Source organism: Ambystoma mexicanum, chromosome 7p (genome assembly GCF_040938575.1).
Source record: "Ambystoma mexicanum isolate Mex_15411 chromosome 7p, UKY_AmexF1_1, whole genome shotgun sequence".
NCBI classification, from domain to species: Eukaryota; Metazoa; Chordata; class Amphibia; order Caudata; family Ambystomatidae; genus Ambystoma; species Ambystoma mexicanum.
The window spans coordinates 852,124,037-852,150,201 of NC_090939.1; the positions used below are offsets into that span (position 1 = coordinate 852,124,037).

At 44.5% G+C, this 26,165-nt stretch overlaps 1 protein-coding gene across 6 annotated transcripts in view; it reads right to left on the reverse strand.

Annotated features, from left to right (window-relative positions):
- Nucleotides 1–549: 549 nt before the first annotated feature.
- The window catches only part of UBAC2 (UBA domain containing 2), a 1,796,755-nt gene continuing 1,771,139 nt past the window's right edge, over nt 550–26,165 (reverse strand). For 5 of the 6 annotated variants that reach the window (XM_069637022.1, XM_069637016.1, XM_069637021.1 and 2 more), the window contains one exon: nt 550–1,194. In XM_069637022.1, the coding sequence (XP_069493123.1) occupies nt 1,087–1,194 (108 nt within the window). In that variant the 3' untranslated portion in view covers nt 550–1,086. Of the gene's footprint in view, nt 1,195–16,121; nt 16,171–26,165 lie in introns of all 6 variants that reach the window. The other variant, XM_069637017.1, reaches the window with a different exon arrangement.

The following is a 26,165-nucleotide window of genomic DNA, read 5'->3' on the forward strand; positions in this document are numbered from 1 at the left end:
TACCTCCTTCTGGGAATTGTAGTCCCACGCTGGCATTGCATTCTTCTGGCGCTGGCTATTCCCTCCTCAATCCCCCAACCCTCACTCCCATGTGCTTATGTTTATACAATGTTTTCAGGATCCTTTACCAGACACTGCGGAATACTGAAATTGAATCTATAGAAATGTCCATGTTGTGCATCTTTCACCAAATATTGTTAAACGTGCATTCAGCATTTTAGATTCGATCTTTTCGTTCATTACCATAGTTTTGCGCGCCTGAACAAAACATGTTTGCAATTTTCATGTAAATCATAAAATGTGAATGATATACAGAAGTTGGATCTTTCGATAAATAACTGTATGCCTTTCTTCATGACAGTAGTCGGTAGTGGAGGAAAGGGCCTTCTTGGAACGCAGAGCTCAAAGGATTGCTGCATACTCACTGATCCAATAGCAGAGGTTATTAACGCTTGATGATGTTTCAGATTGGCTGCCCACACTCGAGCATTCCATTTAGGGTGAAAGTGCAAAATAATGTATGACAAACTGTTCTAAGCATTCTTAAAATTAATTTTACAGTTCATTTTTAATACCATAAAAATATGTATATAATGGCATTGCAAGTATTATTTTAAACATATTTAATACTTTGATTAATAAACCTAAATCAAAATGGTTTACAACCTCATAATATGACAAAAAGCATATCATTCACACCACCACGGCAGCATTTGCATTTTGCTTTCCCAGAGATTAGCAGTTTGTTCAGCAAAGAGCACTTGTTTTTCCCACCAAGCTGAACAAACTAGGAGACAGTTCTCCATGTTTAATTCAAAGTTTTAAAAAACAAATAGCCCTTTTCATCCAAATATAAATATGGATAATTTCTTGTGGTAATGTTCTGAAAGTGAGCAGCAAGAAAAATCCCTCTATGATCCTGGGAAGAGAATCTGTCTCGTTCAGATGCGACACATAATTACCACTCGGTCAAACGCATTACTCCCAGGTGGGCTCATACACCTTCAATAGTGCCAGTTATATCCGGCAGTGAAACATCTTCAAATGGAACAAGATCCTGGGGACGTTGTATCATAAACATAATCATCAATGCTGGAGTAAGATGTTGGAAGCCATGTTGACATCGTTGTTTGAAGACCTCAATGCTTCTAGGACATCAGCCCTGGAAAATCCCATCTCCATAAGTTGAGCAATCTAAAAGAGAAAGAACAGTCATATTTGTAGAAAGCATTTTACAGGATGTTACAACAGTATCTACTAAACAGTAAAATAGAATACACTCTAAAACAATGTATATTTTTAATTGCATCATTAATCAGCTTGTTGGTGGGACAGTAAAACCAGTAAGGTAAGAAGGTGGGTTTATGAAGTGGTTATCTTTGATTCTAATTAAGTGGTTTCATATTTCAATACCTATTTGCATTTATTTTCATTTTACATACAATTTCCTAATATTACATACAAAGTAAAGCTAAGGCAATGAAGACTCCTGAAGGTAACAGGTTACCATAATCATTTTCAAACTATGATATACCGTACATCTGAAGAAAGTTATAACAACAAATGAATTCGATTAAATCGAATTGCTTCACCTAAATGAACGGACAATGGTCTCGATTTTCATTTTTCCATATCTTTTTTGTAATGACAAAACTATGATCTTTGACTGCTAAGTAATACAATACATTGATAGAATACTTAACATTTCAAAGCAATACCAAAACCAACCCAGAACATTGTTGATATTGTTTTATGAACAAAGGGAACACATTAAGCAACTGTAGCAAAACCAATAGCCAATAAAATGCCGTGCTGAAGAAGGGAGACCGATGTATCTATTGCCACCATTGGCTTTGCATTCGTGTGCCGGTTTAGTTGCAAGTGCCTAACTGTATGATGTGAAAAAAACGTTAGTCTGACATGACCAACTTCTCATTTCCTTTTAAATACATTGCACTGAAGGGTCATCACTAACCCAACTGCACATTTATGCATCTGCCAAAGTATCAGTATGATCTGCTACTGCACCCAACCTATTTACATCCCACAAATGGGGACTGAAGTGCATTTTTGGGCTGAAACAATGAGTGACCATGAATTTCTGAAAATCTCCATGCATTATTATCTTTAGGGGAGTAACGTTATATTAGTGTGTGGTGACCCTGACATTTGTGCATGTAGTAATAGATTACAGCATGTGGAAAATCAGTACTAAAAGAAATCCTCAAATCGTCAGTGAGGTCTATGGTAAAATGTACTTACCTGTAACTCTTGTTCTCCGCACGTGTCTTGCATGGATTCACATGCTCATGAATATTACCCGTCGTCAAGCTGGGAATCCTTGGTAAAAGAAAGCAGTTTAGCTTCAAACGTATCTACTCATCTCCTCTATAGCCTATCGGTATCCTTTGGGTCATACTGCACCCAGCCAATGACACTCATCCTCCTAAATTCCACCCCTGGTGGCCATCTTCAGAACTGGTAGCACATGTAAAGTGACAGTATGAACCAGGAAGAGCAAGAGAGGGGATCAAGGAAGGGTTTCACGTGAATCCATGCAAGACCCATGCTGGAGAACAAGAGTTACAGGTAAGTAACTTGTACCTTCTTCAGCATGGGGTCTTGCATTGATTCACAAGCTCATGAATAAGATTACACAGCAGTAAATATACACAACCAAACGAGGAGTCAGGGCTCACAGAAGTAATACAGTTACCCCAGGAACAGGCTCATCTAAAACAAACAGGTTGCCCAGCACCGCCTGGCAGACCCAGGACTCCTCCCTGAAACACCGGTAAACAAAGTAACGATTTCGTGAAGGTGTGGGTAGACCACAACGTAGCAGCCCTGCAGTTGTCGAGCAGGGAAACACCAGAGGGAAACGCTGTTGTTGCTGCAATGGCTCTAGTGGAGTGGGCTCTCAGCCGGCCCGGAAGCGGTCTGTTGGCTAGACGATGACAATGCATGATACAGCCGGAGAGCCACCTGGATATGGAAGCCTTAGACCGGTCCCTCCAGTGTCCCACAGTTCCAAAATTGACAAAAAGCAGAGATGTTTTCCAAAAGTCTTTAGTGCGTGCCACTTCAAAGGGGCACAATGTTTTGGTTCAAATGGAGGCCCCATGAGTTTAGAGGGTACCATTTTCAGTTCCCAAACCGGTGCAGAAGCCCTTACTGGCGGGAAAATTCTGATGAGTCCCATGAGGAACTCCTTAATGAGCCTGTGCAACCACAGGGTGCGCTTGCCTGGAGCCATGTGTACCTGCATATGGCAGCCAGATGAACCTTGATGGAGGCATGAGCAAGGCCAACTTTAGCCAGTGATGGTAGGTACGGGAGGAGCTGTAGAGCTGTTACTTGCAGTGGCCTGATCTTCCGTGCCCAGCACCACACAGTGAAGTGTTTCCACCTGTGCCTGTAGCAAGACAAGGTAAAGAGAGCCCTAGCCTGGGCCAGGATATTCTTGCATTCTAACGGCAGGGAATAGTGGCCAAATTCTAGGGCTGCAGGAGCCAGGCATTGAGGCTCAGTGACGCTGGGTCATGGTGCAGGATTGTTCCTTCTTCTCTGGAGAGGACGTCAGGAAGCAGAGGTTGCTGGATGGCTGGAGCCACTGACAGATGGAGAAGTCTGTGTACCATATCTACCTCGGCCATGCCGGTGCAATGAGGATCACCCTGCAGTGGCAACGTCCAAGTGTGTTTATCACACATAATAGTAGTGGAATCGAGCAGGGGGAAGCGTACAGGAAGAGGCCCTCCCAGGGGAATGAGAAGGCATCCCCTAGACTCCTTGGTTAACGATATCTGCTGGCAAACCACTGCCACTTGGAGTTGGCAGCCGTCGCAAAGAGGTTGATCTGAGGAAGACCCCACTCGCTGAAGAGGTGAGACACCTACGCTTGTTGAAGCAACCACTCGCTGCGGGACCGCAGGTCCCTGCTGAGCGAGTCTGCAAAGGTGTTCTTGACGCCTACTATGTGAAAGTGGACGAGGAGCATGTCTTGAAGAATTTCCCAGAACCACAGGGACTGGTCTTCCAGGGAGAGGGATGGGGGAGCGCATCCCACCCTGCTTCCTGATGTAAAACATGTGGTGGTGTTGTCCGTGAAGATCTGCAACACTGACCCCTGTAGCTGAGGTTGGAACGACCTGAGGGCTGTGAGAAACCAGAAGGTGTCTCTCTAGCTAGTCCCTGGGGATATGTAATCCAGGTGGCCAGGACACGGCCATCGCTATTGGATGCAGTTCCTGGGGGTTGACCAATGAGAGAGGCTCACCTGGATGGGGGGGTCCTCGGGGAGTGGGACACTGATGGGCGAGACGCGGTATCCCCCTTCCTTTGACATCTTTTCCCCGTTCTCTCCCGTAGGACTTTCAAAACCACTCCCTCCCTCCTTTTCCGACACTAACACTTTCACATAACACAAATAACAAGGCACTAACACCAGAGCCTGACATGTCCCAATACAAGGGTCAAGCAAATTCAGGCAATTACCCATAATCTCACACACACCTGACGGCCCTTTCCCTTCCCCAAAGAGATAAAAGGTGGAGCTCGATAGCACAGTACGAAGACGGCAGACAGCACGACGAGACGGCTAATCAATCGCGGCAGTTCAAGAGAAGGAGAAAGGTGGCGGGAATCGAGAGGATGGCAAGGAGAGAAGTGACCTTACCCTTTTCGTCCCAGACCCGCGTAACCTTTGTGCAAGGGAGCCTAAAACTGTGACCAAAAGCACGAGTATCTTGCAGCAGATGTCCACGATACACGGGGCATGCCTATGCCGATAAGCAGGAGCGAGGTAAGCCCCTGCAACCATGCTACCGGCCTTGACTCCGATGAAGAAGAAAAGCCAAGTGGTTCATCACAGCCGGTGAGTCGAAAGAGAAACTTTAAGAACCGGGCTGTGTTGAGTGAGAGTCGCAAAGTAGCACGTTTTGAAGCAAGTTCGATGAACTATGAAAGAACTGTAACAAGTGTAAAAGGGTAGACCAGCTGCAGAGGGAATCCAGCACCACGTGGGTGCCAACTCAAGAGACCCTGGTCGATCCCCGTCTTAGCGAAACTACAAATACCAGAAGGCCGTAGAAAGGCCAGCGAAATAGGTCAAATTGGTCATACAGGGGGTCAAGCAAAATCCCTGTACAATCAAAACACTTTGATCTACAAGCAGTGTGAAACAAAGGGAGGTGAATCCCTCAAGCAATTGTGAATGTAAAGTTACCAAGAGTGAACCCGATCAATGGATGCTGACAAAAGGGGTGAAGGCACCCAAGTACTAAAAGTCAGGAAGGGTCAGCACCCAGAAGAGGGGGGCCCAGGGGTGAAACATTATCACCCTAACAAACTTCCATTTGGTTGAAGGAACTTTTTTTTGTTGTTGTTTAAACACGTCAGGACCCCTAGGCAAGAGACTTTCAAAGGAAATGAGACTTGGCCATCGACGCGCCCGAGAACTGCCATTGGAACTATCGTCTCGTCCTGGAGAAGCCCGAGACTGTGCTATGCTCCAAGCTCCCATCTTACCCTCACGTTCAAAATGTGGGGAAGGGCGACCCAGGCTACCGCATCCTGGCATATTATTGAACACTTCTTTCCTTTCTTGAAAACTATCCCACACCCTTTTGTATTAGTTGGAAGGTTTGGCAATAGGTTTCTTAGTATAGGCCCCTTTTATATGACATGACACCACTAGGACTGCCTTATTTTTCATTTGATGGTTGACGCTTGCTCCCATCTTAGATTTAGGTTTAGATAAGGCGTTTTTCCAACCTGCATACAGCATTCATTGTTCAATAAACACCCTTGAACTGTGATCACTTGTGTCGGTCTTACTTGTTGCCACCATAGGTTCCTCATAGAGCCCAGAGGAATTCCTGTAGTTCCATGACATTTATGCGCAACTCCTTTTCCTATGGGAGCCAGAGGCCTTTGGCGTGAGAATGCCCAGTGTGGGATCCCCAACCCTCAAGAGGCGGTGATAGTGACTGTAGCCTAGTAGTGAGGGATCTGAAAGGGGGCACCTTGAGTGAGGTGTGGCCTAAAAGACCACCACTGAAGAGCTTGATGAATGCCTGATTGAGGGCGACTTCTCTGTGCATGTGCCTGTGACCTGCTGCCACCTGGCGTCTAGGAATTCCTGGAGGGGCCACACTTGGAGCCTGCAAAAGGGAACCAGATGGATGAAGGAGGAAATCATGCCCAACAGGGATTTCATGGACTGAACTGTTGCGATGGATGCTGATTCGTCACCCTCTCCTCTGAGGGAGTCACCAGACACGGAATTGTGTGGAGCCTGGTACCCAGGAACAGAGCGTTCTGAGATGGCACCAGGCAGGACTTCAGATAATTGATGCTGAATCCAATCAAAGTCAGAAGGTGTATGGTCTCCGCCGTATACTGGGTCACCAGTGAGTGGGAGCGGGACCGGATGAGCAATTCGTCCAGGTAAGGATAGACATGGATTCCCTGGCAGCGTAGATGGTTAATACCCTCTGAGCCGATTTCAGAAAGAAGGGAACGGCCTTGAATTAGTAATGTTGCCCTTGGAAACAAAAAGCAGGAACCTCTGGTGTTTGCAATGAATCAGGATGTGGAAGTAGGAGTCCTCCAGGTCGAAAGTTGCCAGAAAATCCCCCTCCTCCAGCTAGTGGAGCACGTAATGCAACGTGACCATCCTGAATTTTGGGGATTTTAGGTACTTGTTTAGGCATCGCAAGTCTAAGATCGGACATCACCCTCCTGACTTTGTATCACCCTCCTTCTTTGAATCAGAACGTGTCTGGAGTACACTCCGGATCCCTGGAGGCACTGGGTCTACTGCCCCTTTTTGTAACATGGCCTGAACTTCCTGCAGCAGTTGGGCAATGTGAAGTTCTTGACGTGCGACAGGAGGAATGCAAGGGTACCTGTCTTGAAATTCTAAATCGTGCACCTGCTGAAGAACGTCCAGCACCCATTTGTTCAAGGAAATCTTTCACCACTGATCAACAAAGTTTGACAGCCGGCCTTCCACTGGGGTACGAAAGTGGGGGGACGTGCGCTTTGCCGGTACAGGCCTGTTTGGGCGTCTGTGTCCTGGATGGTGGAAGATGAAGTTATGCGCCACTGCTGAGTAGAGCAGCAGGTAGACATGTTATCCCTAGCTCCGGCCCCCTCACATATTGGAACAGTAGTAGAAGAGCCATAGGTGAGACACCAGGTATCATCCCAATACTGCATCAAGTGTATGAGAGACGATATGCACTCAGACAACCGTATCAAATATACCGTCGGACTGAGAGGGTGGAAGGATGTCTACACACACTATTAAAGAGCTATAAGTGAAATCTGATAAGAGCAGAGTGACATCATAGAGGGGAGATACTAAGACGCACTGAAACCGATACGCAAATACTTAAGAATAGCAATGTAGTTGAAGTAACAAGAGAAGCATGTAATCGAATATAAAAAAATTATATATGCAAAGAAGATAAAGTAACCTGCTGATTAATAAATGTATATAAGCAGAAACGCAAAGGTAGATGACATATAGAAGGTTGCTACAGAGGGAAGCATAACATAGCTAGGACGGTTATGATGGAAAGATGGACCTGAACTCGTATTAAAACCAATTAAGCTTCCTCAGAGACAGACCAGGGCTGCAGTCAAGAGACGCTGGAAAAACAGCTTTTTGTGAGGAATAAAGAGAAGTCTATTGGCCTGGGATCAAGGGTGCTATTTCAAGCAACAATTGCAAGGCACAAGAGGAGTCAAAAGGAAAAGCCATGTATGTAAGACATTTCGCTCTTAGATTAAGCGAAGGAGAAACATCTGCAAGAGCCAGGTATTGGACAAATAAAGATATAGAAAATCCATGTAAGATGGAGTGAGCAAGTCTCTAGATGCCAAGAAAGGTCATAACATCCAGCACAATTGAATCAAATAAACAGTAACTCGAAGGTTAAAATGGAAAAAAATGTGTGGTTTCCTCACACGTGATTTAGAAGTTGAAAACAAAGGCTATTCATTAAGCCCAAACAAAGATAATAGTGTGCCTACAATGTCTTGAATGTCCTAGAGCAGAGAGCAAGCTCTGAGGTCAGCTTCAAAGGAGAAGTCTTGGCTTGAGGCCTGACCGATTAGAGACAATGGACTAATTGGGAAAGTGGGGAGTAGTCTGACGTTACTCTCGGCACCTGAGTTTCGTTTTGCTTATGTGCTGATAACGAGCCAAAAGTCTAAGTTTGGTAAAGCATGCCAACCAATCAGAAGGTCTATTTAGCAACATGCTATAACATGTTGCAAAGACAAACCTGCTGTCATTTTTTCTGTTATAATTAGTATTATACGTTTTTAGAGGTGGTTCCAGGCATGCTCATCAGATAAGGGGCAGCCAATGAAGTTATTAACACTTATGTATAATATAGTTAACATGTATTCCCTAACCAATACCTCCCTTCAATAGGTTTTAGTTTGCCACATAGGATGACGTCATAGATGACACACATCGATGTATAAAACCTTTGTATAGTCACATTTGCGTGTGAGTGCGTGAATTACTGCCTGTTATTCACAAGATTACCCTACTTTATTTTATGCTGATAATAAAGTAGTACTTTGCCATATTCTTTGAGTCTGTCCGGTTATTTGGGTCCAAGATCATTATTGGTAATTCCATCTACCACATGAGAGGCTCCAAGGTGCTAGAGTACATTTTGGTAGCAGTATGGATGGTTCTGGTCTAATCGACCTAGGCTCAGATCTAGACTCTCAGACTCTTGATTGATTCCGCCATTAGCCAGACGACTGTGGAGATCGTCATGCAAAACATGTTTAAGACGATTCGGTTGACAGGTACTCCTTTCATTAAATTCCTGTCTGGTCCCCGCAGGTGTCCAAAGGACTGAAGGCAAACTGGTTGATTGGGGAAGAGACGATGCAGAGGGACTCGAGCTGAGCCATGGATGTAAGTAGAACATTGAAGGTGGCAAAAATAGGGGGAGGGACTGTATTGTAAATATATGCATAGAAGTAACAATGTATTGGGACAAGAAAGAAGAGAAATAGATACCTGGATTCCCAGTTCCAAGAGGGGCAGAAGGGTACGCACTAAAATGACAAATAGGGGTATTTAAAAATTCCTGAGGCAAGGCCAAAAAGAAGAGTGTGTACCAAACTCCAACATGGGGTAAAAAGTGAGATGAGATACATTTACTGAAGATAGTAAAGGAAGGTGTACGCAGAAACGTTAAAAGAGCACATGTGTATGGGGTTTTAAATGTCAGAAGAAAACCTTTATTGTGTTTAGATTAGGAGATATAAAACTACAGCCCAGCAGGGAGCTGTAAAGGACACCGAGGGTACAGACATGGGCTTACGAGCATGAAGTGGAAAACATAGGGAAGAGGATTGGGGATTTATATAGGCAAATGAGAGATAAAGATGGGAATAAAACCCAAGAGGATGTTGAAGGATCTTTATCAAGGGGAATAGAAGGAGGGTCAGGTGACGCATTAACAGATGAGCATAGGACGCTCTCTTTAAGTAGACTAGATCTTGATGAAGTGGAAAGAGATGAAAGTCACACAAGCTGGGGCATAATGATGTAAGGAGAAGAAAGGGAAGAAAATTAGAACGCGCAAAGTGGGCGTAGGCAGTTTCTCAAAGATTCGAGTGTAGAGAAAGGGATAAAATGGTCAGAGTTCGAGGACGCTAAAGAAAAAACACCAGAACCGACACCATACACTGAGTGACCACAAGCATGGTCGCTCAGTGCAGGGGATGTATCCTGCTTTATGTAAGCAGAATAAGGTCACTGCCAGGATGGGGACAAATGACCGACACTAGCCTCACTTGGAAGACATGAAGCGTAGGTGGGCACGATCATAGATCAGGGTTTTCACAATTCCCATTATTAGAGAAAGGGGGAGGACAACCACAATATATTCTGTGGCCACAAATGGACAAGGATAATTTGAAATGTAAATTATCTAGTTTGACTTCAGGTGAGGGAAAATGGATTTAGGAGTTAGAAAGAATGGCATCAGGAATGATGCAAGCTATAGGTGACATAAAAGGCCTAGCCAACCTAGAGGAGAGGGCTGATAACATTTGGAAGCAAGCAGGATATGTGGGTGTGACTGCAGAAAACACGACACACAATGGAGCGCTATTTCATCATTGCAGAGCTGCGACCTTATGGAACAACCTCCCACCACAAATAAGAATAGAGCTCTCATACATTACCTTCCGAAAGAAACTCAAGACCTACTTGTTTAGATAACTCCCTTAATCGAAGCCAAAACCTGCCTAAAATGTGTAAATTCAAGTTATCCCGTGTTTTGTTTGTATAATGTGATTCTGCGTGTACATGTGACGCCCTGATGCCTGCGGGCTACGGCGCGGTAGAAATAAATAAATAAATAAAATAAAAATAAATGTCTGGTGAGCACTCAGAGTTCAATATCCTGAAACATCAGATATGGGTGCAATTATGACTAGGAAGATAGGCGAGGATGAAGATCCTGTTGCTTTTATTCAAGATATTCAAGAGAGATTGTGTCTCGAGACGAGGGAACCATGGGACAAAAAGGTGGCATTATTTTACCACATTTTGTGTCAGGGACTGCCCCAGCCAGTGCAAAGGCAGATGAAGAAACAGGTAGGGATGGAAGCGAAGCCATGGCCAGAAATACAATTGACTATCATGCATCATTTCCGATTGTTACAGGAGAAGAGTAAGAAAAAAGCAGAGAGAAGAAAGCAGGAGGAAGCAAAGTTAGTTCAGAAATTGTTTTCAAAACTAGCCATAGAAGGAGCAGTATTGACGAGTAATTAGGGTATGGCAACAAAAGAGATACGATCAGTACAGCAAAGTAATGTAGTGTACCCTATGAATCAGAGTGGGTAAAATATTTGCCCAAGAGGAAGAGGGAATGGACCCAGAGGAGGACAACAATTTGGATTTCAGAACCATCAGGGAGGTGGAGGATTTAATGGCGGACAGCTGCAACAATGTTGGAATTGCGGGAGGATGGGGCATATAGCCAGAACATGTCGAAGTAGAGGCGGCATGCAGCAAAATTGGCAAGCTCCAAGAGGGGGATGGCCTACGTTCCAAAATATAATACAGAACCACAGGAATATTATGCCCAACATCACACACAGAATCAGGCAAGTATGTCACAACCACAACAAACACAGCAAGCTCCATTACAAATGAAATCGCAAAAATGGCAACCACAGCAAGTGCCTATCCAAGCCCAACAGATACAGACCCAGCAAGCGCAGACACAACAGGCCATGGTACCACAATAGAACACAAGTGTATGAATACCGCAAACACACACACCTTAACTAGGGAGAGTGACCGTGGTAGGAGGAAATCCTTTCACAGGTACAGGGATGGATTTATATGCACAATAGGACAGCCCACAGAGCGACCCGATTTGTTTAGTACCATCATTGACACTGGACCCCCAAGAGGAACATGGTGTCAAGGTAATGACAGGAGGCAAGACATTTTAGTTCCTTCTAGACACTGGAGCATCTCGTTCCTGTGTCCGGGTGGGAAAATACCCAAAGTCAGGCATTGCTATTAATGCGCAGGGATTCTCTGGGGCAATGAGTTTAGTTCCTTTTATAGACTAATTGCCAATATAATCTTATTATATTCTCAAAAGACACCAGTTAACATACTGGGACGTGACTTGATGATAAACCTTAACATGACAGTGGCCCTCATTCCGACTTTGGAGGTAACCACGCCGCTATTTGCGGCATGGCTGCCTCCAAAATCGTTCCGACTCCGGCCTGGTGAATGGAGTAATTACCAGTCCATTCCGAGGTCAGAGGGTCCGGTAATTCCCTATTCACCGAGGCCATTCCCCATGCCCATATGAGCCCCCATAGGGCTCAATGGGAAGGCGGCAATAACGGTACCGTTATTGACCCCGGTGTCCCTTCGCTGGTCCCGTCCTTAACACCTGCTAAAAGCAGGCGTTAAGGAAGGACCCGCAAAGGGAACTCGTAGTAGGGCGCAAAGGGATTACCGGTGCCCGGTATCCCTTTGCGAACTATTTGTAATGACCCCCAGTATCTTTTACTGATGAGGGAATAGTGTGTTACACTCCAGGGATACAATATATGAATGTGAACTAATTTATATTAGCCTTCAGAGGCCAGAAAGCATTACGAGGAGTTCCTTTAGATCCAGAAGTATTTTTGTATGGAGTGACTGTTTACTATCATGGTTACCTCAGTTGGTAGGTAAAATATTGAGAATACCTGTAAAGTTTTTGTTTAGACCAGAAATACCTTTAGAGTTAGAAGCAGCAGTGGTCAGAGAGGAAAGAGTGGTTGTCCATGGAACAGACATTTAGGGTAGAGGCTAGAGAGCAGTGATAGCCCTCGGTGAAGGATATAGATTGACAGACTTGACAGACCAAGAGCGTTTTAGGGATGATTATTTTGATGATGAGTTACCATTCTTTATAAGTCTCATTTATTGGATTAAAGTAGAGAATATGGAAATACTACCGGGAATGGTGACGGTAAAAAAGAAACCGTAATTTTTCCATGAAGATTTGGAGAAAGTACCAAATATTTTAAGGAGCACCAGTCCATATGACATAGGCCTACTGAAAGGAGTAGGAGCAGTTAAAATCAAGCTTAAAAAGGAGCAATTTCTCCACGAGCAAAACAATGTCCTATGTCCCGAGAAGCGGATGAAGGTATATTCGAGACCATTTCTGCTTTAATGATTGCTGTGTACCCAGTGAAGAAATTGACTGGGGGGGCCGTAGAGATTTATTCAGGATCTACGCCCACTAAACAATATTGTGGAAGCAGAGTTTCCTTTACTTCCAAATCCTGCCGCAATATTATGTAATATTCCATCTAGGGCTAAATATTTTACAGTTATAGATTTAAAAAACGCCTTCTCAATTCCACTCCATAAGGACTCACAAAATTTGGCTTTCTTTTCGTATAGAAATATTCATCTGAAACATACTTGTTTGCCCCAAGCGTACTGTGAGTCCCCATCGATCTTTAACAGGATCCATCAGATGGACCTGGGCAATGTACAGCTCGAGAATGCAATAATACAGTACATAGATGACATATTGGTGTGCAGTGAGACAGAGGAAAGGTGTAGGGAAGACTCAGTGCGACTCATGATCATATTAGCAGAGAAAGGATACAAAGTGGACAAAGGAAAAGGTCCAGTACATAGGACAACTGATCTCCCAAGATGGGAGAAAGTGACACCTGAAAGAGCAGAAGCAATTATGAAGACTTCAGAACCTAAAACGGTGAGGGAAATGCAACAGTTGTTAGGCCTATGCAACTATTGTAGGGCTGGGTTTTGGTATGACGTTTCATTCATCGCCCGTTTATTTTTTTCGCTGCACTTTCTTGCGAATTTTTTTTGCTGAAAACTGAAAAAAAATCTTAGAAAAATAAAAATATGGGGGTGCATATAAGGGGTAGGGTGGGGTGGTGTATATGGAATAAATAATAGGGGGGACCCTGCGGAGACCCCCTGACCCCAAATAAAAATAAAAAAGATCAAAGATTTGTTTCAGCAACAAATTGTCATCAAAAAGTACAGCAAAAAAAACGGCTGATGAATGAACATAGAACCCTGGGTTTCGATTACAGCACCTATATTCAACCACTTTTAAAAGGACTTAAAGAAGCACAGGTACACAAAAGTAAGATACCATGTACAGATGAAATGAACGAAGGATTTGAGGTATTAAAAAAGGCAATTAGTAGAGCCCCCGTGCTAGGATATCCAGAACTATCATGAAGAATTTTACTTATTTTCTCATTCAAAAGAAGAAGTCATTACAGTAGTTCTCACACAGAAAACGACATTAGGATATGGACACAAACCATTGCCTTATTACGGTGGGAGTTTAGATCCAGTTATGAAAGGGCATTACAAAGAGCACCAGGATACCAGCTAATTATCTCAAACCCTCCCTGCAATCAAATTTTTTGGTGGAGAATAGTGAATCCAGCAACATTCATAGCGGAACCAATAGGGGACTATGATTATGTACTTGATTGCGCAATGTATACTGAATTTTATGACATTGACAGCGTTACAGAAAATGCTCTCGAAGGGGGGACGAGTTATTTTTATTGATGGTACTTCAAAAATGGATCAAACTACTGGTGAAAGGCATACTGGATCAGCAGTAGTAAAGCTGAAACTAGAGGGTGAAATTGAAGTAGTCACAAGCGCAAGACTGCCTTCACATTGCTCAGTCCAGGCTGCAGAATTTGTGGCGCTTATCCCCACACTCCAAAGATATGAGGATGAAGAATGGCGGTGTACTCTGACTCTGCGGATGTGACATAAACTGTGCATGCAGTTTTGTCACGCTGGAAAAGGAGGGGCTTCCTCTGCGCAGACCGCACTCCAGTGCAATATGCAGCCCTAATGGATAAGTTTATTAAGGCTCCATTTGATTATCGCAGTCGTAAAAAGCGTAGCGCATACTAAAAGAACGGAAATGATTTCTCACGGAAACGAAGCCGCAGATTTAGAAGCCAAAAAGGCAGCATAGTTCTCAAATATTTGATTTTTAAATAAGAAGTGTTAAGAAAATGACAGGACAATGCATGTTGGTAAAGGAGGGCTTCAACATGCTGTCTATTGTTCAGTTAATTGAAATACAAGTTCGAGCGTCACAGGAGGAGTAAGATTTAACGAGAAAGCAAAGTGTTCTTTATCCCCCACTGAGGCAATCTGGAGGCAGGAGAGCACTGGAAAGCCAGTTCTGCCTCTAGCATTATTGGGGATAGCGCTGGAGCAGATTCACTACCCAGTGCATACGACTCGAGAGGGTCTTGCTGCTACAATTGCAGAAGAATGGTTTTCACCATTTCTTAGAACATGTGGCACAGTTTATTGTGAATTGCATCATGTGCCCGAAATGTACTGCAGGGCACACTTTGCGAGCAGTGAGATGAGTAATTCCTAGACCCAATGGCCCATTTCAGCATCTACATATAGATTATGTGGCTATGCTGCAGACATGCAACTGTTACAGGTACATAGTGGTAGTGATATGTCCCTTTCCTAGATGGATCAAGCCAGGTCCATGTACACATCCCGATGCCACACGCGCCGCCAAGTTACTTGTGCGTCAGGTGTTCCCAAGATGGGGTGTGTGCAAAGTGCTTCAGTCTGACAATGGACCACATTTCGTAAATTAATTATTTGAGCAAGTAACTCTTTTATTAGGTATAAATAAAACACAAGTTCTATTCTGCCTGTCACCCGCAGTTGAATGTGATTTGTCTGAGTTTTTAAATAGAGGATAGCAAAGATTAAGATAACTTTGTAGAAGGGGTGGTTACACTGTTGGCTCCTTGCGCTATATGCACTGCGAAATCAGCCTGGCTCAGATCACCACCTAACTCCTCATGAGTTGGTGACTGGACACCGAATGAGAACACCCCTTGGCTCCTCCAACTAGGGTAGAAACTGATGCCCACAGTGTAGCAAAGACGTTAGGTGATGAGATGCAGGATTACCTAGCAACAATGACTGCAAGTGTTTGTTTCATGTATCAACAGATCAAGAACCGAAGGGAGAGGTCAAAGAGGACCTAAGAAGAAAGTCAGCCGACTGATCCAGGCTGCTTGTAAGGTGCTGTTGCGAAAATGTGATTGCACCTGGAATAAGCCCCGCTTTGAAGAACCCTATCAGCTGGAAGTAGGTCCCCCACGGCTATTAAACTACATGGAAGATGAGCCTGGCTGCATCTGCACAACATAAAACCATTCAAGGGAGAAACTTCGACCCCTCCTGCATCTACTGACAGTGAAGCGAGAGAAGAAGTTCTGCATTTGCAGACAAGATCAGCAACCAAGAGCAAACAAAAGGAGTTTATGGAATAATAAAACACCCTTGAAATAAAGATTGACATTTCTTAAATCTAATAAGGAATAAATGGATTTACAGCAATACTGGAACTTTTTTAGATAAGCTAAATAAACAATGCATTAATGCACCAGAGCCAAAAGACAAGGAATACATTGCATCTTCTATGCTACCCGTCATAGTAACATTACACACATTCTTGTATGCAGTTTTGACCTACATATTACAGTCTTACCCAGTTCTGATGAGACGATATGTTGACATTGTGACATGTTTGGGCAATCCTAAAAACAATCACATTATTTTCAGAATTATTGTGGAAATTATCTTGCAGTTCTTGATATAAAAGCATGAGTTACAGAAGGTTCCAGAATATGAGAGACTTGCTACCATCAAGAAAGTAGATACATTTTTCGGGAATGGTAATTGTGATTTAATTTTGTCTTATAACTTGTTTTTTCTTCCTTATTATTATGGCATTCAGACAAATAATGATATAAAATGCAGATACTGTGAGGGACAATGACACAATCTTTATAATCCCTAACAAAGCATGAGCAGCACCTTCCCTAATTTACTAAGCAAATTGTTTGAATTAAGAGATGTTGGAGAAGATCATGAAAGCATAAATACATCTTGATAATTCAGCTCACTAAAAAAATAACCTGTTATTAGCACATGAAGGAGGTGGGAGACAGAACGTCAGATGAAAGCTGATGTGTGTTCTCTCACCCCCTACGCCAGTGGTCTTCAAACTTTTTTGGTCGGGCCCATCTGAGCAAACTTTGGGCAGGTCGGAACCCCCCTGGTATGCCAAATGGACAGTATATATTGCGCGCCGTCACCTGCTCCCATCACAGTCGCTGGGCTCCCTCATCCCACTCCTACCCAGTGCTCCCACCATAGTCCGTGGGTTCCCCCCATCTCGTTCCCATTACAGTCTGAGGGCCAGTGGCGGCTGGTGATTTTTTTAAGTGGAAGGGCATAACTATTTCCCCCAAAAATGCCATAGCGACCGAGCATAGTGAGGGAGCCCATACCAATAAAGGGAGTATCAGGGGGGGGTTTCCCCCCGTGAAATCTTTTTAAATAATGGGTTAAACTGTTGCATTGTAGAGCATACTTTTAACAAAAAAATGGGTAAATAGCAAAACAGTTTGCAATTGGTGCTGGGGGGCCCAGGGGGCAGGCATGACATTTTTTACTGGACATCTATGATAGATGTCCAGTAAAAAGATACCATCCCCGTCCTCTGGGCCCCACTGAGCCTAACACAATCAACATGATTATGTGTGTATGCAAGGCGCTGGATATTCATACAGCAATCACTCTATCATTCACACGAGCATCCATCACCATACACTCACTCATAACATAAGTATACACGCACCCATACACATGTTTAAATAAAAACAATGAACATAAACGTACCTTCTGCATTGGCCTGCGTGTGGGTGCTGAATCGCACTGCTCCAGGCTGCTCTGTCCGTATGTGCGAGGAGGCGCAGGAGCTCCCCCACAGACATACAGACATGCAGTGCCCCAGCCAGCATTTCCAATGAGCTATGCAATGCTGGCGAAGCAAAACACCCCAGCACTTGCATGGCTCAGTGAGCATGTGCGGCTGGGGAACTAAACTGAACTGTCAAAGGGAAACAGTGTTTCCTTTTGACCGTTCAGCCAGCCCAGGAGCACTCCATCAGCTGGAAAAAACAGCTGAGGGAGTGCTCACTGTTTCAATGGGCTGGCTCCTTAGCTCCTCCATAAAGGGTGAGGGGCCACTGGGTGGGTACACCCTCGCCATTATGGATGAGCCGCTAGGCTCTGACTGGCCTATAGGGCAACGCCTGTACCAAAAATGCTAGTGTGGGCCAGTCAAAATGGGCCACCATTTTGGCCAATGTGGACCAGTTTGATGAGTTACTTAACTATGCAGTTAGTAATTTTGACCATTGTTGCTAAACATATCACAATTTGCTTACATTTTAACACAAAGCACCCTCTTGGGTACTATTGAAACAGTGGGCATCATTACAACCCTGGCAGAAACTGTGCCGGTAAAACCCGAGTTTAGTTTAGTTTAGTTTATTATTTGTATAGCGCCGCCTGGCCCTAGGGCATCCAGGCGCTTGCGATGAATACAACAAGAATAATACAACAGAAATGTACAAACCGATTACATATTTACAAATTTACAGTCTTGGTGCATGCTAGTAAGGTAGGGCTAGGCAGTTTACGTTTCTTTGGATAGAAGCCAAATTTTGGTGTTGTGTCTAAATCTGTGAAAGGAAGGTTCTGATCTCAGCTCGAGTGGAAGTGAATTCCAAAGTTTGGAGGCAAGCACGGGGAAGCTGGAGCCACCTGCTTTTTGGAGCTTAAATCTTGGGATATTTAAGCAATGTGTTTGAGCTGATCTGGTAGGGCGCGCTGGGGTGTGGTGATTGAGATTGTCGGATAGGTATCTGGGTGCTTGGTTAGCTAGGCATTTGTGTGTGAGTGAGATGGTTTTATATTCAATTCTTTGTGGTATGGATAGCCAATGGCAGGTGCGTCTGGCGTCCGAAATGTGTTCATGTTTGGGTATGTTCAGGGCTGCTCGCAAGGCGTTGTTTTGTATGACTTGTAGTTTGTTGATGTTTTTCTGACTGGTTCCCAAGTATAACGCATTGCAGTAGTCAACTTTGGAAAGGACTAGCGCTCTGGCTAAGGTGATGCAGTTGGATGGTGAGAGGTAAGGTCTGCTGGCATTGATGAGTTTACAGGTGTAAGCAGTGGCTGATGATATGGAATTGATCTGTCTTGTCAGTGTGAGGGAGGAGTCGAGGTAGATTCCTAGGGTTTTGACGCTGTTAGAGACGATGATGTTATTGCCGTCTATAGTGAATGCTTGATAGAGTTTGTCGAGTTTATTAAGTCTGGGTTGGGAACCTAGGAGAAGAAGTTCGGTCTTGTCGTCATTGAGGCATAGGCCATGCTTGGCCATCCATTCTTGGATAATGGAATAGATGTTGTTGAGAGCAGTGAGGTCGGTGGAGTAGTCGCCTGTTAAAGGGATCAGTATTTGGGTGTCATCTGCGTAGTTGGTGTAGATGACACCCAAGCGGTCCAATATGTCAAAGAGGGGTTTCGTGAACACATTATATAGAGTGGGGGAGACGCAGGAGCCCTGGGGGACACCGCAAGTGACTGGGGCTGGGATGGCAGAGGCTGTGGGTGCGTAGACTCTCATGGATCTGTTGTTAAGGAAGGAATGGATCCATGCGTTGGCGTTATCTGAAAATTTGGCTGCTGAGGATAGATGTTTGCAGAGGATGTCGTGGTTGACCAGGTCGAAGGCGGCCGATAAGTCAAGAAGGAGAAGGATGGCTAGTTTACCATTGTCTTTAATGTTGTCCATCTGTATCTTAAGGTCAATCAGGGCGGTCTCAGTGCCGTGTTTGGGGCGGAATCCTGATTGTCTGAGTCCTAGTAAGTTATTTTTCTCAAGGTGGTTCTGTATCTGAAGATAGGCAGCTCTGTCGAGGATTTTTAGTAGGAAGGGTACGGTCGTAATGGGTCTGTAGTTGGTGGGGACATTAGGGTCAAGGGTGGGCTTCTTAAGTAAAGGAAGAACCCAGGAGTCCTTGAGGTTGTTGGGCACTATGTTGGAGGTGAAAGATGAGTTGATGAGGGAAGTGATGAAGGGAGCAAGTTGTTTGGCTGCATCTTTAATGACTGGGGCTGGGCAGGTATCGCCTTGGCATTTGGACGGTTTAAGAGAGTAGATTATTTCTTCAACCTCTTTGATGGTTATGGTGGAAAACTCAAAGAGGTTATTGTCATCATTTTGGGGGGTGGTGTGGGTGTGTGTAGAGGGGGTGATGTTATCAGTGAGGGTGAGGCTTTCTTTCTTTGTCAGGATTTTGGCTTGTAGTGTGGCAATTTTGCCTAGGAGTGCTTCCTGGATGCTCGTGCACCAGTGGATGTCTTTGTTACAAGTGTCTGGAGTGGGGGAGGGTGATTCGAGTTCTCTCAGGATATTGAATAGCTCTTTGGTATTAGATTTGGCATTGCTGATTCTTTCATTGTACATGTTTTTTTTAGACTGGATGATGGCTGATTTATAGATGTTCGATGCCAGTGCGTAAGATGTCTTATTAATAGTGGATGGTGACTGTTTCCATGCTAATTCAGCTTGTCTTTTGGATTTGCGGAGTGTTTTTAGTTTGGGGGTGAACCAAGAATTGAGGTGTGCTCGTGGTTTGGCTTTCCGAAGCTTGAGTGGTGCTATGGTGTTTATGGCCTTAAGGATAGTTGTGTTGTATAACTCTACTAGTTCAGTAGGGTTGGTCATGGTGGGTGAGAAGTCGATGATGGGTTGGAGTAACGGGAGGAGTTTCTCTAGTGTGATATTTTTGTTGTTTCTTGTGAGTGTGGGTGGGGCATTGGAGGAAGGCCCTGGTGTTTGAGTGCCTTTGTTGATGGTGAAGGTAATAAGGTGGTGATCAGTCCAAGCGCATGGAGTGTTGGAAAGGATGGTAGTGTTGCAGTTGAGGTCAGCTATCCAGTCAAGGATGCGGCCTTTGTTGTGTGTGGGTTGTGTGATATGGTGGGTGAGTCCTAATTCTGAAATTGTGTTGGCGACAGTGTGAGCTTTGTCATCTTTCTCATCATTGAGACCTAGATTAAAGTCTCCTAGGATGAGTAGTCGAGAGTTAGGTTTGATATTGTCAGAGAGTAAAAGGGCTATGTCGTCATTAAAGGATAGTATAGGGCCTGGCGGTCTGTAAATGAGGTGGATGGTGATAGTGCTTGTGTGCGTTGTGTATAGTTTGAGGGTGAGTAGTTCCGCTGATGGCAGTGATTGGTTTTGTATGTGTCTTATGTTGATGGAGCTTTTTGCAATAATGGCTACTCCACCACCTTTAGCTGTTTGTCTGTCTGCACGGTAGATGGTATAGTCATTGGGTATAGCAAGTGATAGAGAGGGGCCAGACGCTGGGTGGAGCCAGGTCTCTGTAATAGCTATGAAGTCGAGATCATTGAAGGAAATAATGTCGGCTATGTCTAGGGCATGGGCGACTACAGATCTCGCATTGATGAGTGCACCTTTGATGGTTTCGGTGGTGATGCATGATTTTTTGATGTGGGTGCGGGGGGAGGGTGCGTTCAGGCCGTGTGATATCTGGTCTGACGGAAGTGTAGGGCGTGTGCAGGAAGGGGCAGATTTGGTTAAGGTTATATTTTGTTTGTTGCCTAGATTGAGGAAGGATACGGGTGTGTGTGTTCTGGATCTGAGTCGGGTGAGTCTCGATAAGCCTGAGCAGGGATAGGATTTGCTGGTAGTGAGGTTCGTGATAGTGGATTGGCCGATGGGAGTAGTTTGTGATGCTTCTTGGGGGCTGGAGGTGTCTGCTGTGCGATGAGAGTCGATGGAGGAGGTAGGCTGGAAGGGGTTGATGTTGGGTAGGAAGGGGGTGGGGCAGGGTATGGGATAATGTCTGGGGCAGGCTAGTCTGCTGAGGCCATTGGGGTGTAAGCGAAAGTGTGGCCCTGTACAAGGGGTGTCATGGGGGACCAGGCAGAATGGGAACATAATGAGGAAGGTCCAGGTTATCATATCTGAATTTAGAGGGAACTGGCGCACAAAATCATCAGAGAGAAGCTAGTACGTAATGTAAGTGCACAATGGTGCTGCAGTGAGGGTACTAACGCAGAGAATCAGAGAAATGCTAGTACACAGTGCTAATACACAGTTCTAATACACAGTGCTAATACACAGTGTACTCTAAGCGACCATAAGGCACAACACTATGTCACAGTGGTCTCTAAGCGACCATAAGGCACAACACAATGTCACAGTGGTCTCTAAGCGACCCTAAGGCATAACACTATGTCACAGTGGTCTCTAAGCGACCCTAAGGCACAACACAATGTCACAGTGGTCTCTAAGCGACCATAAGGCACAGCACAATGAGTTGCATCCGGGTCCGGCACCCGCGAATGGGAAATTACCGGGTCATGCCGAGTTTGGTGGACCTGATAATTGCCCTTTCGCGGGTGCCGGTACCGGTAGATCCCCATTCCCATTTGAGACCTGTAGGGCTCAAATGGGAATGGGGAGCTCGGATGCACCGGCACCGTTCATAACGGTGCTGGTGCATCTGACGAGCTGTGCTCGCAGGTGCTGCACGGCCTGCCAGGTCAGACCTGGCGGGCTGTCAGGCACCCGCGAGCACAACTCATAGCTTACCGGCACTGTTGTTACCATACCGCCATAGTTGTAATGAGGCCCAGTCTGTGACTAAAGGAATGAATATCCATTTACAACTGTGGGCCACTTTTTCATTGTTGCCTGAGAGAGTTTCATGCTTCAGACCGACCCTGTGAGCCACCCCTGCCCATTTGTTCCAATCTAAAAAAAGTACTTTTTTTTTATATATTTCCTGCTGAGCTCTCTGGGCCCCCCAGGGATGCACACAAGGACCCCTGGCGGACACGCCCCACAGTTTGATTACCACTGCCCTACGCCAGGAACACAGCTAGAATATTTATTGCAAAAGAGATGTCTGCACATGATGCGAAGTGCCTCCGTCATCTGGCTGCGTTCACAACCAGAGGACAATTCGAAGAAAAATGTGCAACTCTAGGATGGCAATCAAGGAGAACATTTCCATATGAAGATATTTACGTCAACACACAAAAGATTGAGAAAGAGATGGGTTGTACAAGTAAAAAATGTATGTATCCAACCCAGATTGGAGAACAAATAAAGGTTGTCAAAATGAGGAGGATGGAATGTTGAGACCAAGTCCCTTGCAGTGGCCGAGACAAAATTTCTGAAGAATATCCTTGGGTTGCCCACTGCAGCCCCGAACATCCCAGTGCTTTTGGAAACTGGATTGGAGGGGTTTGAGGTGATCTGTAAGTTACGCCGGGTCCTTTACTGGGCTCGCCTCTGGTCTAATCCTCAGCTTTGTAAATACAAAGAGGCAGTTACAGATGTGTTATCCCAGCAGGGGACAGCACCTTAAAGTGGGCTGCCCATGTGAAAGGATATCTGGGTTTGCAGGATTACTGGTGAAATCCCTCAATCATCACACCGGTTGCAAAGGAAGCAATCAAGAGCGCAGCAGGAGCAAAGGCGCGGGAGAACATCAGGGAAAGATCCAGGGCTTCTGAGCAGCTGGCCGGATATCTTTCAATGAAGACGCGTGCGGACTGCGAAGAATACTTGGACTATGTCTCGCCCATGTGGGAAAGAGCATTATATTTAAAGTTCCGTATTGGAATCTTGCCGAATGCTGTATTTCGGCATAGATGGAATATTGCTGTTTCCGTGTCATGTATCCTTTGTGGTGAGTCTGAAGAGTCGGTACAACACCATTTGTTACTCTGTCCGGCCACCATGCTCCCTGAAGCCCCTGTTCTTAAGACGTGGATGTAGGTCCCTAGTTGGTGCTATGGCAATTTGCCTGGACACCTTGGATGGCTGTGCTTGCCACTACAAGATATCTGAGCTGGGCAAGAACAATTTATATGAGGAAGGCTAGATTGCTGAATGGTGCTATCGAGTAAAGACATAGTTCGGTACAAGCTGCTGTTGTCTGTATTATGTTCACCTGTTTTAATTTTGTTTTAAGGTAAGGCACTGATTGTGTAATTTTAGTGGAGTAATTATGAGCTAAGCGATTGTGACAATGTAACTAATGTGTTTTTTTTAACTTTTCTGTGAGCTGCTTTTAGGACTATCTTTTATGACTAAAGGAATGTTGAGACACATTGGAAAGATCATAAGTAACAGAATGCTGGGCGAGACCTCAGCTATTAGTGTATGGACGAGTGGCTACCAGCACAGGATGGGAAGAAGGAATGTTATCTTGCCCCACATTCTTATTGAAGAAGGAACCAGTGAAAATAGTACAAATAGTGAATGACATGTGCTTAGAGTCATGGGCCAAGTTCTCTAAACTACAAACATGGATTGACAATGAAGCAGGACTTGTATCTATAATACCTCTAAAAAATGCGACATGCTTCAAGAATGAAGGACTGGTCCTGGTTGGAGAAAATAAAGGATGCAAACAGGTGTTTGAGAATCAGAAATGAATGGAGGGACTGCTGTGCTGATGGATCGATATTGGGCCTGTAGATCCAGAGCTTACATGCAGCTGCCTAAAAATTGGGGAGGAGTATGCTCCCTTGTGGTCGTAATTGTTGCTGCATTAGTGATTCCTCAAAGTGACCTTCATATTGACGAAATTTCCAAAAATGGATGAACACCAGACAAGCAAGAGGTTGCTCATCCTCCGCTGACTGAAGAGGGAGAACTATTTCTCATCAAAGTCCATAGAAGCCTATAATGATATTCCAGATTAGCATAAATATTCAGCAAGACAGCGATGATAATAATATCTATATTTATGCTAGGACTTCAGTGAATGCCAAGTGGCTGCAGATTACTAGATGGGAGTTGTTGCAAACGATCAATGCAACAACAAAAGGATTTAATGCAATTAGAGAAGAACTGAAGGCCATTAAGCATATGACTCTCCAGAACAGGTATGTCCTGGACTTAATTACAGCAATGGAAGGAGGAATGTGCGTCAAGGTCAGGCCTTCTTGCTGTACATTCAGACCTTCCCATGATAGAGAAAATGGAACCCTGACAGAAGCAATAACTATGCTGACAACCATGCATACGAAGATGAAGCTGATGAGAGCGCAGGAGAGGACTGTTTCTCTTCTCTGTTTTCGTGGATTCCAACCTGGCTGGCAAATGCCTTCAAATTATTGCTAGAATTCTGTCTCATAAGGATCATTTTGGGACAATGCCAGAAAACTGCCAAGAAAGCTATTGGGATGAAGATGATGATTGATGTGAATGGAGATCATACACCACAGAATGAAGATACCACCTGTGAGAATATAAAGAAGAGTTTGCTGGTACACCCAGGGATGAGGTTCTACTACCCTAAGGATCACAAGAGATATGTAGGACATTGGGTATTTTCTCAACAAACTGGAGAATGAATTCACATGTGCTGGAGTGTGGATGAGCATATAAAGAATGCGGGTAACTTGGGGGGTTGGGGTGACAAAAGTATGGATTCTGAAGAAACCAAAGTATGAAGAGAAGATGAAGAAGACTGACAAAGAGGAGGTGTTTAAGAACTCAACCAGAGGGGGAATGTAGAGGAGCAGGAGGACATGCTATCCCCAGCACCCGCCCCCTCACATTGCCATATTGGAACAGTAGGAGAAGAGCCCTATGTGAGACACCAGATATCATCCCAATACCGCATTGAGTGTATGGGAGATGATATGCACTCAGACAACCGTATCAAATGTACCCTTGCACTGAGAGGGTGGAAGGATGTTTGCACACACCATTGGACATCATAGAGCTATAAGTGAAATCTGATAAGAGCAGAGTGATGTCATAGAGGAGAGATTCTGAGACACACTGAAATCGATATGCAAATACTTAAGAATAACGACGTGGTTGAAGTAACAAGAGAAACATGTAATAGAATATGAAGAAATTGTATATGCAAAGAAGGTAGAGTACCCTGCTGATTAATAAATGTATGTACGCAGAAACGCAAGGTAGATGAGTCATATAGAAGCTTGCTGCAGAGGAAAGCATAACATGGCTAGAGCAGCCATGATGGAAAGATTTGTATTAAAATCATTAAAGCTAACTCTGAGACAGGCCAGAGCGACAGAGTCAGGAGACACTGGAAAAAAACGTTATGTGAGGAATAAAGAGGAGTCTATTGGCATGGGATCAAGGATGCTATTTCAAGAAATAAATGCAAGGCACAAGGGGAGTCATAAGGATAAGCCATGTACGTACAACATATTTCTCTCAGATTAAACGAAGGAGAAAACATCTGCAAGACCCAAGTATTGGACAATTGAAGATGCAGAAAACCCCTGTAAGATTGAGTGAGCAAGTCTCTAGAGGCCAAGAAGGCTAATGGCACCCAGCACAAATGAATCAAATAGCAGTCAATAGAAGGTTGAAATGGATACATTTGTGGTCACCTCACACGTGAGCCAGAAGTTGAAAACAAGGGCTATTCATTAAGCCCAAACGAAGATAATAGTGTGCCTACACTCCCTTGAAAGTCCTAGAGCCGAGAGCAGGCTTCGAGGTCAACTACAGAGAAGGCTTGGCTTGGGACCTGACCAATGAGAGAATGGACTAATTGGGAAAGTGGGGAGTAGTCCGACATTGCTCTCGGCACCTGAGTTTCGTTTTGCTTACCTGCTGCTAACGAGCTGAAAGTCCAAT